This window comes from Lynx canadensis, chromosome E3 (assembly GCF_007474595.2).
Source record: "Lynx canadensis isolate LIC74 chromosome E3, mLynCan4.pri.v2, whole genome shotgun sequence".
Classification (NCBI taxonomy): domain Eukaryota; kingdom Metazoa; phylum Chordata; class Mammalia; order Carnivora; family Felidae; genus Lynx; species Lynx canadensis.
Genome location: NC_044318.1, coordinates 40,878,795 through 40,893,362, shown reverse-complemented (window position 1 = coordinate 40,893,362; position 14,568 = coordinate 40,878,795). Strand labels below are relative to the sequence as shown.

Below are 14,568 nucleotides of genomic sequence, written 5' to 3'. Positions count from 1 at the left end.
CCTTTATGGTGGTAACATGCACTGTTGAGACCCCAGAGGGTGCTCCACTAGGCATGTTCCCCAAACGCCAACCTCTCAGAGGGCTCCTTTTGTGCTAGAAGCCCCTGGACCTGGTTGGGTGGGACCCACATTCGGGAATGCTGACTTAGCCCTCGGGAGACATGAGAGGAAGCCCGTTCTGGGAAGACGGAACAGTGACAGCAAAGGCAGCAGAGTGGAGACAAGTCAGAAATAGCAGATGGCCCTCACTCCGGCTCAGGAGAGGGGAAGGGGGGCAGAGGGAGCTGCCGCCGCCGGGGGGGGGGCGGGAGGAGGCCGGCTGTACAGTCCCCAACGGCAGGTGCCTGGTGGAAAACGCACCGCCTCCTCTTTGGGCTTCAGAGAGGGGTCCCACGGGTGGCCCCCAAGGAGCTTCGCAGACTCCCTCACATCCCCCGCCCCCCAGGGGGACACTGTCTGGGCGGGGATGCTGGTGGGGGGCTGAGAGCAGCCAGAGGGACAAGTGGTGCCGCCTGAGCCTGGCCCCAGCTCACGCCCCAGGGAGGTCCCCTTGCTCTGCGTCGGGGTGACTCCTGTGATGCCCTTGGCCCTCTGCCATCCACACACTCCCTAGGCTCAGGGGCCGGGGGCCGCCTGGCCATCTGCCTTCCTAGAGGATCTGTGTTCGGCCGGTGCTGCGGACCGGCGGGTGGGCTGAGCGGTATTTGGTAACCAGCTCGCTCGCGGGGGAGAAGCCTGACGGGAGAGCTTGCACCTCCTCGTTGGCTCACGGCATGCTCCCAGGAAGAGGTCACTGAGGGGGGCTGCGGGGGCACGCGTCACCTCTGCTTGCCCCTGCAGATGCAAGGTGGGTAGCAGCCCGAAGAAGAAGAAACCAGCGAACGTCATTAAATAACCGGCCAGTGGTGCGATTTAAATACTCGTCACTTACAAAAGGTCACTTCTGGGCGCCATGATCTCACGGTTCATGAGTTCAAGCCCCACATCGGGCCGTGTGTCGACAGCACAGAGCCTGCTTGGGATTCTCTCTCGCGCTCGCTCTCTGCCCCTCCCCCACTCACATGCGTTCGCTCTCTCAAAATAGATAAACTTTTTAAATAAGCAAATGATAAAACGTGACTTATGTTTATAAAATGACTTTAACAACCGATTCACGAAATTCTTGCCAGTTTGACAGCCGGCTTTTTCGCCAGCCGGGACAAGCCTCCTGCACCCTTTCACCGGAGGGTTCGCACAGTGATGAAAAACCCTGTTTTCTTTAGGCAGACGAGGGAGCAGGAGACGCCCCCTGACTTCTTTTATTTCTCTGACTATGAGAGGCACAACGCAGAGATCGCTGCCTTCCACCTGGACAGGTGAGCCGTCCCGCCTGCGCCCCGGGCCTGAGCACCGTGCGGGTGGGTCCGAATAACTCTCCCAACACCCTGCCGAGGTGTCGGGAATCCTATAATTAGCCCCATCGTACAGATGGGAAAACCGAGGCATGGTAAGTCTCTGCCGCACAGAGCTGGAGTCTGGCCTGCAGATGTTACAACACCCCGCGGTAGGCCCCACACCACGAACGGTGCCAGACAGGAGATCCTCGGGAGCAGTTGGTGATCAGAGTGTGGACGTGGCCCGTTGGGAATGACAAAGGAAGAGCGGAAAGGGCTATGAGTGCTGGGAATTTTAACCCAGAGGTTGCAGGGTGTAACCTCTGGGGCCACGGTGACACCAAGGGACATGAGCCTCCTCCCCCATCATCGCCCGTCTTCTGGGCTGGCTCTACCGGGCAGAACATGAATTCCTCCCTGGGCTCCACGTGGCCCCTTGCTGCAGGCGAGGTGGGCAGCGGTGTCGGGGGCCGTGGGGGAGGGCCTCTCAGCAGCCACCCTGCTGGCCCAGAGATCCCTGCCCTGCAGGGACAGTCACGGGGCTGGGGCTGGAGTCAGTTCCAAGAGTCTAGGGGGAGGAGCCTCCCCGACCGCCCCGCAGGGTCCTGACCTCCAGCTCGGGGTGTGCCCTGGGCCGCGGCTTCCAGGTCACCCAGGCTGGTTAGAATGCAGATTCCCGGTCTCCACCCCAGACCCTCTCTACACCACGCGATTCGTGTGCACACTCAAGTTTGCAAACCCTACTTTGCTTTGTTTTTTAAAGATCAAAAATCTTGTCTGGGGGCCACAGAAACCCCAAGTCAGATTTTCAACAATGTCAACTATTGTGCAGCCTAAACCCAGAAAAAGGCCTTTCTGTGAAAGGAACAGTTGCCACGAAGCCGATGAGGGTTCCTCATTCGGAGAGGTGAGGCCTGTTGATGACGCAGGACAGCTCACGCAGTGGGCGGAGCGCGGGCGGCACGCAAGACGCCCACATTCCCCACGCGCAGCCGCTGCCCCCAGAGGCCGCTGCAGGCCCATAGGCGTCCCGTTTAAGTGAGCGAGTGCAGCGCAGTTAGCGTCCCATTAAAAGCAGCTAATTTAACGCTGTTCCGACCTGAGCCCTGGGGGCCCAGGCACGGGCAGGCCGGTGCTGGGAAGCAGAACACCACCCGCCGTGGTCCTCGTGGGGCCCATTTTCGTGGGTGGCCGACGGCACCAGTCAGAGCTGTGGGCCCCGCGTTGGGCCTAGCGGGACTCAGAGACGGGAGCGTTCACTCCGCACCAGCCTAGCGAGGGCCGGGGCATGGAGGTGAAGACCCTTCCCCTGTCACTTTCCCGCCAGGATCCTGGACTTCCGCCGGGTCCCTCCGGTGGCCGGCAGGATGGTCAACATGACCAAGGAAATCCGGGACGTCACGAGAGACAAGAAGCTTTGGAGAACCTTCTTCATCTCTCCAGGTAACCTGCACTCGGGGAGGCCCCTTTCCTGGCTCACTGCACACAGAACAGCGAGCTTAGTTACCTTTACGAAGAAGAAGAAGAAAGAAACTTACAGTTTCTTCTTGCATAATGCAGCCCACCGCCTTCACGGGACCACCCAAGGGCTGCCCCTTCCGCTTCGGGGTGTATCTACATCACAGTGTCAAAAGCCTGCCAGAAATGGCCAAGTCATCTCATGGAATTGATCCCCTGGGCTGGGCACAGAGGTTTTTTCCTACCATTTGTTTTAAAGGAAAATGAGTGCATTTTTGAAAAATCTCAGCCTCCCCAGAGAGTCTCGTCCAAGTGGTCCGGCTGGAGGAGACCTCTGTTCCCTGAACTTCCTCCCGGATTTAGGCACCACCACCCTGCCCCTTCCCTCCCCCCCCCCCCCCCCCCCCCGCAGCAAGACCCTCACACAGCAACAAGGACTCCTCTGCCTCCCTCCCCCGGCTCAGCAGGGAGAGCGAGTAGAGTGGCGGCCTCCCCTGGCGCCCTCGAGGGCCAGCACAAGGGCCTGCCACAGAGCGGTGCTAATAGTCTCAGACGCACACAGACTCCTGCCCTACCGAATCACCTGCCCCAGGAGCTTTTCGATGTGGCATTCAGGGCTCTGCGATCTGTCCGTCCGTCCCTGTGAGCACTTCCTTTGGGCCAGGCCCCGTGCTGAGCACCCCGTGCTTGCTGGGCCTGAGGGTGGGGACACCTTCTACCTCGTATTCGGTTCTGGAAGGTCCCGGCAATGGCAGAGAAGTGGAGTGCGGTGATAAGTGGGACCCACCCCGAGACAGATACCCTCCTGGTGGTGTGGGTCCATCTGTTAGTTCGTGCACATAAAACCCACGAAGAGGTTATGTGCCCCTATGCCCTGTGCTGGCAGCGTCTCACCACCCGACCAGAAACCAAAGGGGAGGGGGCTTGGAGGGCTTCTCATCAGCCTTGTCTAAGCCTGCCCAAGGCTGCAGGCTGCTTGGACGCCCCCGGTGACGGGCAGCCCGTCGGCTCAGAGGTAATTCAGCTCCTGTCTGCACAGCCTGAGTTGCTGGAAAGGCCCTTCTTTTCCAAGGGTGGACACCTGCCCCTCCAACCTTGGGTTCTAGTGCTTTCCCCTGGAATCCCCACCCCCCCACCCCCGAGACAGCAAGCTCCTCCTCCACCTCAGCCTGTCAGGGACTCTGGGATCTCTCGTCCTCCAGCCTGGACGTCCCCAGCACCTTCATCGTCAGCCGCCCCTGCTGCCCCGGCTGCTGCCCCACGTGGCGATGAGCCCTCGGAGTCTGGGTTGGCCGCGCTCACAGGACCCCAGGCCACGCCCACAGGACACTAGGCCACGCCCGCACGGCCCAGGCCACACCCACAGGGCACTAGGCCACGCCCTCTGGACCACGGCCACGCCCACACGGCCCCAGGACATGCCCACACGACCCCAGGCCACGCCCTCTGGGCCACGGCCACGCCCACAGGCCCCAGGCCACGCCCACGGGACACTAGGCCACACCCTCCAGGCCACGGCCACGCCCACAAGACCCCTCCGGACCACGATCACGCTCACACGGCCCCAGGCCACGCCCTCCAGGCCACGGCCACGCCCACAAGACCCCTCCGGACCACGATCACGCTCACACGGCCCCAGGCCACGCCCTCCAGGCCACGGCCACGCCCGTACGGCCCAGGCCACACCCACAGGCCACTAGGCCACGCCCACACGGCCCCATGTCATGCCCCCCGGACCACGGCCACGCCCACACGACCCCCAGGCCACGCCCTCCAGACAACGATCACGCCAGCACGGCCCAGGTCACACCCACAGGACACTAGGCCACGCCCTCTGGACCACGGCCACGCCCGCACAGCCCCAGGCCACGCCCACAGGACCCCCCAGGCCGCTGCCCCCCGTCAGTGGTCTTTCCGATTTTCATTGCAGCATTTCTAGTGACGTCGTTCAGTGTTCAGAACTTAAGATGAAACACGCCCGCTCCCCCACGCCCATCACCCGGTTTCCCCGTTAGAGGGATGCTCCTCCACAGGTCTGACCTGGACGGGTTCTGGGGCCTCGATCACAGAGCCCGCCGAGAGACTGTTCTGGTGCCGGCGGAGGGGCCGAAAAGGCCTGTTGCTGCTGAGAGCGGGCCGTGGGTGGGGCCACTCGGGCTGGATAGTGTCCCCTCAGCCTGAAACAAGTTTGTCCCCCCGTGAGCAGCCCCCAGCGCCCTCAGACAGGGCTGCTGCTGCCCGCAAGGCCTGCACCGCGGGCCCTCCACCTTGGCCACCACACGGCAGGGATGTTCTAGGCGATTCTACCGCAGCAAGGGAACACGGACATCACTGGGCACCTGCGGTATGCCAGGCACTGGTATGCACCTGCTGTGGGATTCCACCTTTAATTCTTAGGCCAGCCTGTGGGGGCGGGTTGTTTCCTCGCCCCCCCCTCCCCATTTTAAGCATTTTGTTGAGGTACGATTGGCATGGTGTAGACAGTATCAACGTGCGAAGTTCGAGGAGTTTTGACACGAGCAGAGAAGCAACGAACTGGCCCGTCTGCCCCGGTCCCATCCTGCCCTGTACCCCCAACAGCGCTATGTGCTTTCCCTATCTGAGGGTTTCTTTGCTTCTTCTACGGTTTTGCACAGTGGGGGTGACCGGCGGTCTGTCTGTCTTCTGTTGCTCGACAGCACTCTTCTGAGGTCCCTCCACATCGCTGTGTGGTGTCTTGCGTGTTGCTCTTTATGTCAGGGTCCCGTGGCCCTGGGTGGGTGCGTCCCATGTCGTTTACCTGGTCATCTGGTGATGGGCACCGCCGAGAGGGGACTCAGTAACCCGCCCCAAATGAAGTGGAGGAAATGTCAAGAAAGGAAAATGAGTCAAGAACTTTCTACACTTTGCTTTCTTGGTGCACAGCGACCTCCCTGCAGGAACCCCGCTTCTGGGTCTCGAGGTCTCACCGGGGCGCGTGGCAGCTTTGCCGGGGGCTCTCAAAGGGGCCACGGAGCCACCAGTGTCCAGAATCCCAGCACTGAAGTCCCACATGTGGTGGGTGAAGAAGGGTGTGGATCCCTTCCTATAAACAAAAGCAGAATCGGTTCCTAGTCTAAGCAGATACGTCTTCTTTCAGGAGAGCAGCTAAGCGCCCCCGCCAAGCAACAGTGCAGAGACAGGCTGGGTCGGAACCCAGTTGTGCCGAGCCCCACAAAGGCAGGCTGGGTCGGAACCCAGTTGTGCCGAGCCCCACAAAGGCAGGCTGGGTCGGAACCCAGTTGTGCCAAGCCCCACAAAAGTCTTTGTACTTTGTGGTAAATCTCCATGGACACATCTCATACATCCTGGAAGGTACACGCATCCGTGGGTTTCTACAAGGGGAACCCACCTACGTAAACACCTCTAGGACAAGACACAGACTGTGAGCAGCTCTGGGAGCCCCTCCTGTTCCCTCCCAGCCACTCAGCCCCACATCTTTCAAGTCACTCTTTTTCCTGCTACGCAGGCCTGGGTCTGGCTGGGTAGGCACAAGGCCTCTACCCACACGTTGTGGACACAGCGTCCAGTTTAAATGCGCACGAGGGTAAGAAGGGTCCCCAGAGCTGTGCCCGGACACCTTCAGGCCACTCCTGAGCGATGGTGGCTCCCCAGCATTCCAGCCCCACCTGAGAGCCACCCACACCAGATCCATCCAGGTGGGGTTAGGACGGTAAGCGTCCCGTTCTTCTGGACCCTCCTCCCTGCCGTGCAAAGGCCTGGAACACTCCCGGTCCCAATGCTCAGCCCTCGAGCCACATGCTTTCCAGCTCCACGGAGACCAGGTTCTCGCTCGGGGTCACCCGTCCTGCCCCCACCCCACCCCCGAGGTCCCCGGAGTTGGAGGCGGTGGCCCCAGAGTGGCAGGGAAGCAGGTTCTCCTGGGCTGACTCTGGCCCCCACCTTCTCCCCGCCGTCTGCTGAGACGTCATCGCTGAGACGAGAAAGGGCTCATGTCCCCTCGTCCCCCTCCCCCTCCCCCGTCCAAGTGCGGGGGTGACCTAGTGACCGCTCACCTGCACTGCCCTCTGACTCAGTGTCAGACATCTGATCTTACCCGCATTTCCTGTTTAATACTCCCAAGCCCATGAGCAGGCACTACCGGGGCCCTCGTTCAGGTGGGGAAACCGAGGCACAAGGAGGTGAAACACCACACTGATTTCGCACCTCTGGGCAGTGTTCCGGGCCCCACCCTGGCTGCTCCTTCAGAAACCAGATTTGGATGTCTGTCGAGGACCGTGCTGTTTCTCTCTGAGCAAAGCCAGCTTAGGCTCTTAGCGTAGCAAATCCCAGAGCTCCGGCCAACAGGATCAGATAGACTGTCCCCCTGAAAGTGGGGCTGCCGCCTCGGTTATGGCTGCACTGTGTGTCGGGGGGTCGCTGATGAACTGCGTCAACACGCAGGCGAGACCACAGACCGGCCTTTCCCAGACTGTCCTCACAGCAATTCCCCAGCACCGGCTCGGGGATCATGAGGTCAGGGGCAGGAAGAGAGAGGCAGGCCATCCAGGCGGAGACTCCCGTGTGCCGGCGGGGCGGGGCGCGGCGGGAGCCCCTGCACCGGCCCCCCATCTCCTCTGGACGGCTGCCCACGGAGACTGCCCACCAGACACGGAGACTGCGGCGAGAAGGGCCTGCCAGGCTCACGTCAGGAGTCCACGGGGAGCGAGCGCGTGGCCAGAAGACTCGGGAGCCTCGTGACTGCCATGCGGGCAGGGCGCGCAGCCGCACGAAAGGAGACCCCTCGTCTGGGGAACTGGCCGTTTGCACAGCCGGGAGGGGGCTTCTGGCTGCCGCACTCCCCGGGCTCTCGAGGGTCTCTCCACCAAACAGACAAGTCACTGAACGCAAGATTCTCCCGGTAAATACTCACACGAGCGCCATCGCGCCCCTGACCGGCAGGGGCCTCTGGCAACAAATTGGCGTGTCGCCTGGTCAGCAAGAGGTGCCCGCTTTCTAAATTACTTGTTTCATCGAGACGTGATTCGGGCGCCATGGAATTCATTAACTTCTTTTGGGCAACAAAATGACCAGGGCGTTTTATTAAGTAACTGCCTATACATATTGGTTAGATCGAGTTAAATTTGCCCCACCCTATCTTTTGATGAAACTCATCATTTAGAAGTGTGCCATTCGGTGGCTTTTGCTACATGCGTCACGTCGTGCCACAGCCCCGCTGATCTCCGCACGCTCTCCTCACCCCAAAAAGGAGCCCGTCCCTGTTAGTCACCCCCAGCTCCCGCCCCCCCCAGCCCCCGAGCCACCAATATTTCTGTGTGGGACTCCCCCGTTTGTGCCCCACCAGCTCTGTCCGGGGCCCCGGTCTCTCCCCATCCTCCGCAACACCTGTAAACGCCTGTTCTCTTGACCAAACCCGGCCTGGTGGGTAAGAAGGGGCGTCTCTGTGGGCTCCACCGCATTCCCCTGACGACCGATGGTGTGGAGCATCTTCCCACGTCCCTGTTGGCCCCTCGCGCCTTTGCAGTATCTGTTGAACTCCCTTCCCGTGCGTCAGTTGGATTATTTAGCTTTTTACGCTTGAGGCGTTCCTGACGTGTGCCACACGCCAGACCCTCGTCGGACGTGCGATTCGCAGACATCCCCTCCCGCCGCGGAGCGTCCACGCTTCCGTTACGCCTTTTAAGCCTCTGAGCGTTGACTCTAGAGCTTCTGTCGAGGCCGTCCCGTCTCCCACAGCTGTGCGGCCTCGGGCCGCTCAGCCCCGCTCCGTGGGCCTCCGTGTCCCGTACCACGGGGTCGCAGCAATGGGAGATCTGGGCCGCGCGAGTCCGACGGACGGTGTGGACGTGGGAGGCCCAGGCGGACGTGCGGGAGGGCGGGCGTGGGACGTGCCGCTCCCTACTCACCCCTGTGTCTGTCTGCCGCCAGCCAACAACGTCTGCTTCTACGGTGAGTGTTCCTACTACTGCTCTACCGAGCACGCGCTGTGTGGGAAGCCCGACCAGATCGAGGGCTCCCTGGCGGCCTTCCTGCCAGACCTGTCCCTGGCCAAGAGGAAGACGTGGCGGAACCCGTGGCGGCGCTCCTACCACAAGCGCAAGAAGGCAGAGTGAGTGCTGGGCAGGCCGAGCCCAGGCCGGGCCCGCCTGCTCATTCTGACAGCGCTTTGCTCGGAGGGGCCTCGGGCCTGTCCAGGGCCACGGGGTGTGAAGGGGTGTCGGGGAAGGGAGGCGCGCCCAGCCTCCCTTTGTGACGCGGACGAGACCTCCGCTTTGTGAATAGATGGCGGGACGGGGCTTCCTCACCCTGAGAATCAGAGGTGCCCCCCGCGGTGGCGCTGGCCAGCCCAGAAGCACAGGCTCTCAGTGTCCAAGCTCGGCTTGCACTCCTCGCCCTTCCTGTCCCTCAGACGAGAGAGGTGGCCGTGGAGGTGTCTCTGTGGGCGTGCTGTCCAGGCTCTGCTTCCTAACGGCGACCCCCCCCCCCCGCCAGAAACCTGGCATCTGGGGCTGATGACGGCCTCCAGACATGGCTTGCTCACCTCCCAGCCCCGCACTCCCGTTAATGCAGCCTCGGCCAGAGGCGCGAGGCGCTATTCCGTGCTGACGCCTCTCTGCACCCCCCGTCGTTGCTGCGGTAATCCCGCCGTGCTGAGCTGCTTTGGGCCTACCCTGTCCACACGGAGGAGGAACTCAGCCTTCTCACAGTGGCTCCCCTGCAGGTGGGAAGTGGACCCCGACTACTGCGAGGAGGTAAAGCAGACGCCCCCCTATGACAGCAGTCGCCGTGTGCTGGACGTCATGGACATGACCATTTTTGACTTCCTCATGGGTATGTCGGCGGCCCCGGCCTGCACCCGGGGCTCCCACCCTGCACGTGACCGGCTGTGGCCACGGCACACGCTTTGCTCCGTTGTTTCGGCTCTGGTGTCACACAGGGGCGGGGGGAGGGGGGGACAGCCCTGGGTTTTCAGCTTGCTTCTGTCCACAGGGAACATGGACCGTCATCACTATGAGACTTTTGAGAAGTTTGGGAATGAGACATTTATCATCCACTTGGACAACGGAAGAGGGTGAGCTGTGTTCTTGCTCCTACAGACCTGGGGGGCCCAGACTGTGGCGGCGGGGAGGGCCATTCCCCAAAGACATTCTGTGTGTGGTGCAGGGTGGGGGCCCCTGGCCTCTGGCTCCCATCGGCAGAAAGTGCCTGTCGTGTTGCTCCTTCTGACCCTCAGGGTCAGTCACCCTGTGCACTGGGTCCTGTTATGTCCCCATGTCGCCCTGGGGAAACTGAGGCCCAGAGAGGGTGCTTGCCAGGAAGGACAGGGCCGTGAGGAGCCCTTTATGCCTCATGTGGATGTCTGGGACTGGCTGGCAGGGACAAACGGTCCTCCCTGCCCCCTTTGTGGGGGGGCCTGTGGCCACTGCTGGCCGGAGCCACCAAGGAGGGCCATCTGCCTGATCAGCAGGCACGGACACAGGACCTGCCCTCCCCAAATTGTTAAAGCTGCCACTAAAGCTATTCTCAGATGCCTCGGAGAAGTGGGCACCGGGCGCCCGGACAGTTGACATGTGGGGGCCACGAGTTCCCAGCATAAAAGATGGCACTGGGCTGAGCTGACCACCGACTGCCTGCCTAGGGCCCTGCGTTTATGAGCTCCTGCCCCACGCAGCGGCCAGAAGGCTAGGCTACCTTCCAGGACCTCCCTCATCCCAGGCCCTGCGTCCAGTGCCGGGGACAGCAGGGGCCGGGCCACACGGCCCTGGCGTCCCAGCAGGGCACGCGTGAGGTGCTCATTCCAGGGCCCTGGGTGTCCCCGGGGCTGCTCTGTGGTACCCTCGGCACGCAGGCGACACCCTGGACAATTCTCTTCTTTGGGCAGGTTTGGAAAATATTCCCACGATGAGCTGTCCATTCTGGTGCCTTTACAGCAGTGCTGCAGGTAAGGCCTCCACTGCCTGCCCCCTAGGGAGCCCCGGCCCGCCCCCAGGCTAAGCAGAAACCCCCCAGTCCCTGCAGCACGCAGGCCAGAGCCCCAAGGCCCTTGCCAGCACACAGCCCACAGACCCCATAACGGCCCACCTTACGGCTGAAGACACTGGCGCCCGCACAGGGGTCCCGTCCCCAGCACTCTCTGCCACCCTCTTCGGGGCTCCCCACCGGATCCTCCTGTCAGGGCCGGGACAGCAGTCTGCGAGGCGCACTGGGTCTGCCCGGCCCAGGCAGGCGTGCGCCGCGGAGCCGAGCGCCGTCTCCCGGGGGGTCAGGCCGTCCCTCCCCGCCCTGCGTCTGCCCGTGTACTGCCAGGCCTCACGTGGCCCCCTGCTCTGCCAGGCGGGACCCTCACCGTGGCGCCTCTGGCACGCAGGGGCCTAGGCAGGCCGAGGACCAACCCGTGGCCTCCCCGCTCGGGGCCGACGCGGTCCCTCGTCCTGCCCCAGCGCCCCGCGCCCAGTCCTTAGAGGCCGGGCACCGCCTCCTGCGAGCTGGCGCCTGACCTCCCTGTCCCCCGCAGGGTCAGGAAGTCCACCTACCTGCGGCTGCAGCTCCTGGCCAAGGAGGAGTACAAGCTGAGCCTGCTGATGGCAGAGTCCCTGAGCAAGGACCGCGTGGCCCCCGTCTTGTACCAGCCTCACCTGGAGGCCCTGGACCGGAGGCTCCGCATCGTGCTGCAGGCCGTCAGGGACTGTGTGGAGAAGGACGGGCCGCACAGCGTGCTGGAGGACGACCTGGGCCCTGAGCACAGAGTCCCCCCCCGCAGGTAGTGACCGAGAGCCGCCGGCCTGCCACGGAGGAGGGACACGTGCGTCCACACCCTGCGTTCAGTGACTTTGGGAACAGACAGGCCACTCCAGAGTCCGGGACCCTTCGGCGGTGGGTCCGACAGGACACGTCGTATTCGTCCTCGAGGACCGGAGGAGGTCGGGAGCGGGCGCTCTGTGCTCACGGACGGAGGCGGCCTGGCGGCGGGGGCGACCCACCTTTTTTGTATGGAAAGGAAGCGTTCATGTACTATTTTGTATTTATACGTGGCGTGTATGTGCATAGGCAGAGAGCGACGCCCACACACACGGACGCCAGCCCAGCTACCAAATGCACACAAGGGGGCAGAGCCCACGGGGCTGGCTGGCCTCTCCCACCAAGTTTGCTCACATCTGGACCTGACTTGAAATAAACTCCCGCCTCCCCTCCTTCCTGGGGGCCCTGCAGCCGGACGGCCGACCGTCCCATCCCGGTGCCCGGGGGGCTCCTGATGGAACCACGGGCTGGTCGACAGACTCCTGGCTCCAGAGTGACGTAAACGACCACGTCTTCCATTTCTCAGAGCCGCTCGGCAGCCCCGGGGACGCTCCCCGGCCGCTGAGGGTGCTGCTGCTGTTCTGACTTTGCTCTGATGGTTGTGTAAATACGTCACACGGGCCCCTCCGCGGGGCTCAGCAACAGGCTTAATTTTGCAGCATTTTTGTGGAATAGATTGCAATGTGGTAAGAGTGCAATAAAAATACAGCAAATGTGTATTGGGGTCCAGGTCCCCACACCCTGAGCTCGGCTGCCTGCCCACCCACCGTCCACAGAAGTCAGTCCTGGAGCTGGGAGCGCCCAGGGTGGCCCGTAGGCAAGCAGGAGGCGTGGGCCCGGGGGCAACCGCCCATCCCACTCCTGCCGTGGCAGGCGCGGACAAAGCTGGGAGGGGGTCCCCGGAGACACGGGCTGGTCCCAGAGGGTGGCATCACATCTACACGGCACTGGCGCCTGTGGGCACACCACGTTTGCCCCGCGCCGCTGGCCGCGGGGCCTGAATCCTCCCCCGGGAGCCCGCCTGGAGGCTCCCCAGACCTTCTCCGTGTGCAGCACCGTGAGGGCAGAGGGTGCCGTGACAGGCCAGCCCCGAGGCTTCCGAGGAGAGCACGCCACCGAGGGCTCACGTAAACCCTGCAGCATGAGAACGCCTGGGAGCAGAGGGCGCTGGAAATCAGAGCCCCCGGTGCCTCCTGGGCACCCCCTCTCATGCTCCCAGCCCCACTGCTGCCCCAGGACCATCACTTTCCGTGTGCTCGGCACCTTGCAAAGCAGCCGAAATGAACTGTTACTGGTCTCTAAAGCAACATGGCCAGGTGGATTTTCTTTTCCTCGTTTCACAGATGGGGAAACTGAGGCTCCGTGAGGGTCTGACACTGGGCCCCAAAGTGAGCTCAGGTTCCCAGAACGGCCAGCTGTTCACTGAGGGGCAGGAGGGCTCCTCCATGTCCCTGAGCCCCACCCGGGCCGCGCTCAGGTGCGGGAGGCCTGCCCACAGCCCAGCTACAAAAGAGCCTTAGGCTGCAAGGAAGTAAACGGGGGACGTGGCTCCCGCCCGCTCCCTGCCTCGCACAGGCTTCCAGCCCGGCGCTCGCCCGATGGCCGGCACCTGCGTACCTCTGGCCCTGCCCGCCACCCTTCTCCGGTCTCCCGCTTCGGTCCCTGTCCCTGCCACGTGGGGAGGAGGAGAGTGCCCAGGAGGGCCTGCCGTGGTTCCACGAGAGGGAGCAGACAGCTCCGTGGCCCGGACGGTGCGTCCCCCCCACCCCAGGCCTCCCCGAGGGAACGGAGTGCTGGTGTCACGGCCTCTGACTCAGGGCCAGTCGGTGCTGCACACGTCTCCCCCCCCCCCCCCCCCCCCCCCCCCCGTCCAACCACCGTTGGTCCAGTACGGTTGGCCAGGCAGCTTCTGCAGGACCCGCTGGTGACCCAGGGACATCACCAGAGGTGACCAACCCATGCGTAAGGCACAAACTAGGCCACTCCAGACAGGGACAGATGGGGAAGGGACAGAGGTAGGAGAGACCCTGCTCCCAAGTTCCTGGGTGGAGGCCTGACCCCCACTGTAAGTGCATTTGGAGATGGACCTTTAAGGGGGCAATAAGGTTGAGTGAGGTCAAGAGCCGGGGCCCCAATCCGCTAGGACTGGCCTCCTCGTAAGAGGAGGGGAGTCTTCCTCCCCGCACATGCAGAGGACAGGCCATGTGGGGACAGGCAGGAGACAGCCACCTGCAGGCCAGCAGGGGACCCCACCAGGAGCCACACCTGCTCTAAGAGCCCGTGCGTAAGCTGCCTGGTAGGTGGGGCTCCCGGGGCGCCTGTGGCATAACAGGAAATACGCTTTTGGTCTTTTTTCTTGGGTCCCAACACAGAACCCCCAGGTCTCTTGGAGTTTCCTGAGCAAAGAGAGAATGAAAAAGGTGACCAGAAAGAGTGAGCGTGCGGTTGTCACACAGATTCAGGTCTGGGCCCGGCTCTGTGGCCCGGACTCCTCTTGGTCCAGGACGGGGCACACCCTTGCACGTGGGGGTTCCCCTTCTCAGCGCGAACATCCCCGGCAAACGGGTAAGTTCCACTCCACTTCAGAGTATCTCCTGTGTCTGCTGACTCTCAAAACAACCAGCTCGAAACAATCCTCACGCCAAAGAGGCCCATCTCGGGGTGACGTAATCTGCCGCCCTTCAAAAGCCAGGCAGCATCACTGGCACCAGAACGTGCAGGTGCCTCAGAGAAAGCCCAGCGCAGGCTGGCAGTGAGAGCACACTGTGGGCACAGGGACGTCCCTGTTCACCCAGGCTCAGCTCAGGACACGGCGTGACAAAGCGGGGATTCGCAGCCACGGAGCAGGGGGTCAGTGGGCTGGAAATTACTGAGGAGGCATGGGGTCAAGATTCTTGCTGAAGCGGGCCGGGGGGACCAGACACCCCCTGGAGATGGGGACCCGAGCCGACATCCAGGG

General features: G+C 62.8%; 1 protein-coding gene across 1 annotated transcript in view; it reads left to right on the top strand.

Moving 5' to 3' along the window:
- FAM20C (FAM20C golgi associated secretory pathway kinase) overlaps positions 1 to 12,326 on the top strand; it is a 48,650-nt gene extending 36,324 nt beyond the window's left edge. Inside the window, exons 4-10 of the mRNA XM_030300985.1 lie at positions 1,263 to 1,355; positions 2,701 to 2,816; positions 8,739 to 8,919; positions 9,532 to 9,641; positions 9,801 to 9,882; positions 10,693 to 10,752; positions 11,326 to 12,326. Coding sequence (XP_030156845.1) covers positions 1,263 to 1,355; positions 2,701 to 2,816; positions 8,739 to 8,919; positions 9,532 to 9,641; positions 9,801 to 9,882; positions 10,693 to 10,752; positions 11,326 to 11,575 — 892 coding nt within the window. The 3' untranslated portion in view covers positions 11,576 to 12,326. The remainder of the gene's footprint in view (positions 1 to 1,262; positions 1,356 to 2,700; positions 2,817 to 8,738; positions 8,920 to 9,531; positions 9,642 to 9,800; positions 9,883 to 10,692; positions 10,753 to 11,325) is intronic.
- The last annotated feature ends 2,242 nt before the right edge of the window (positions 12,327 to 14,568 follow it).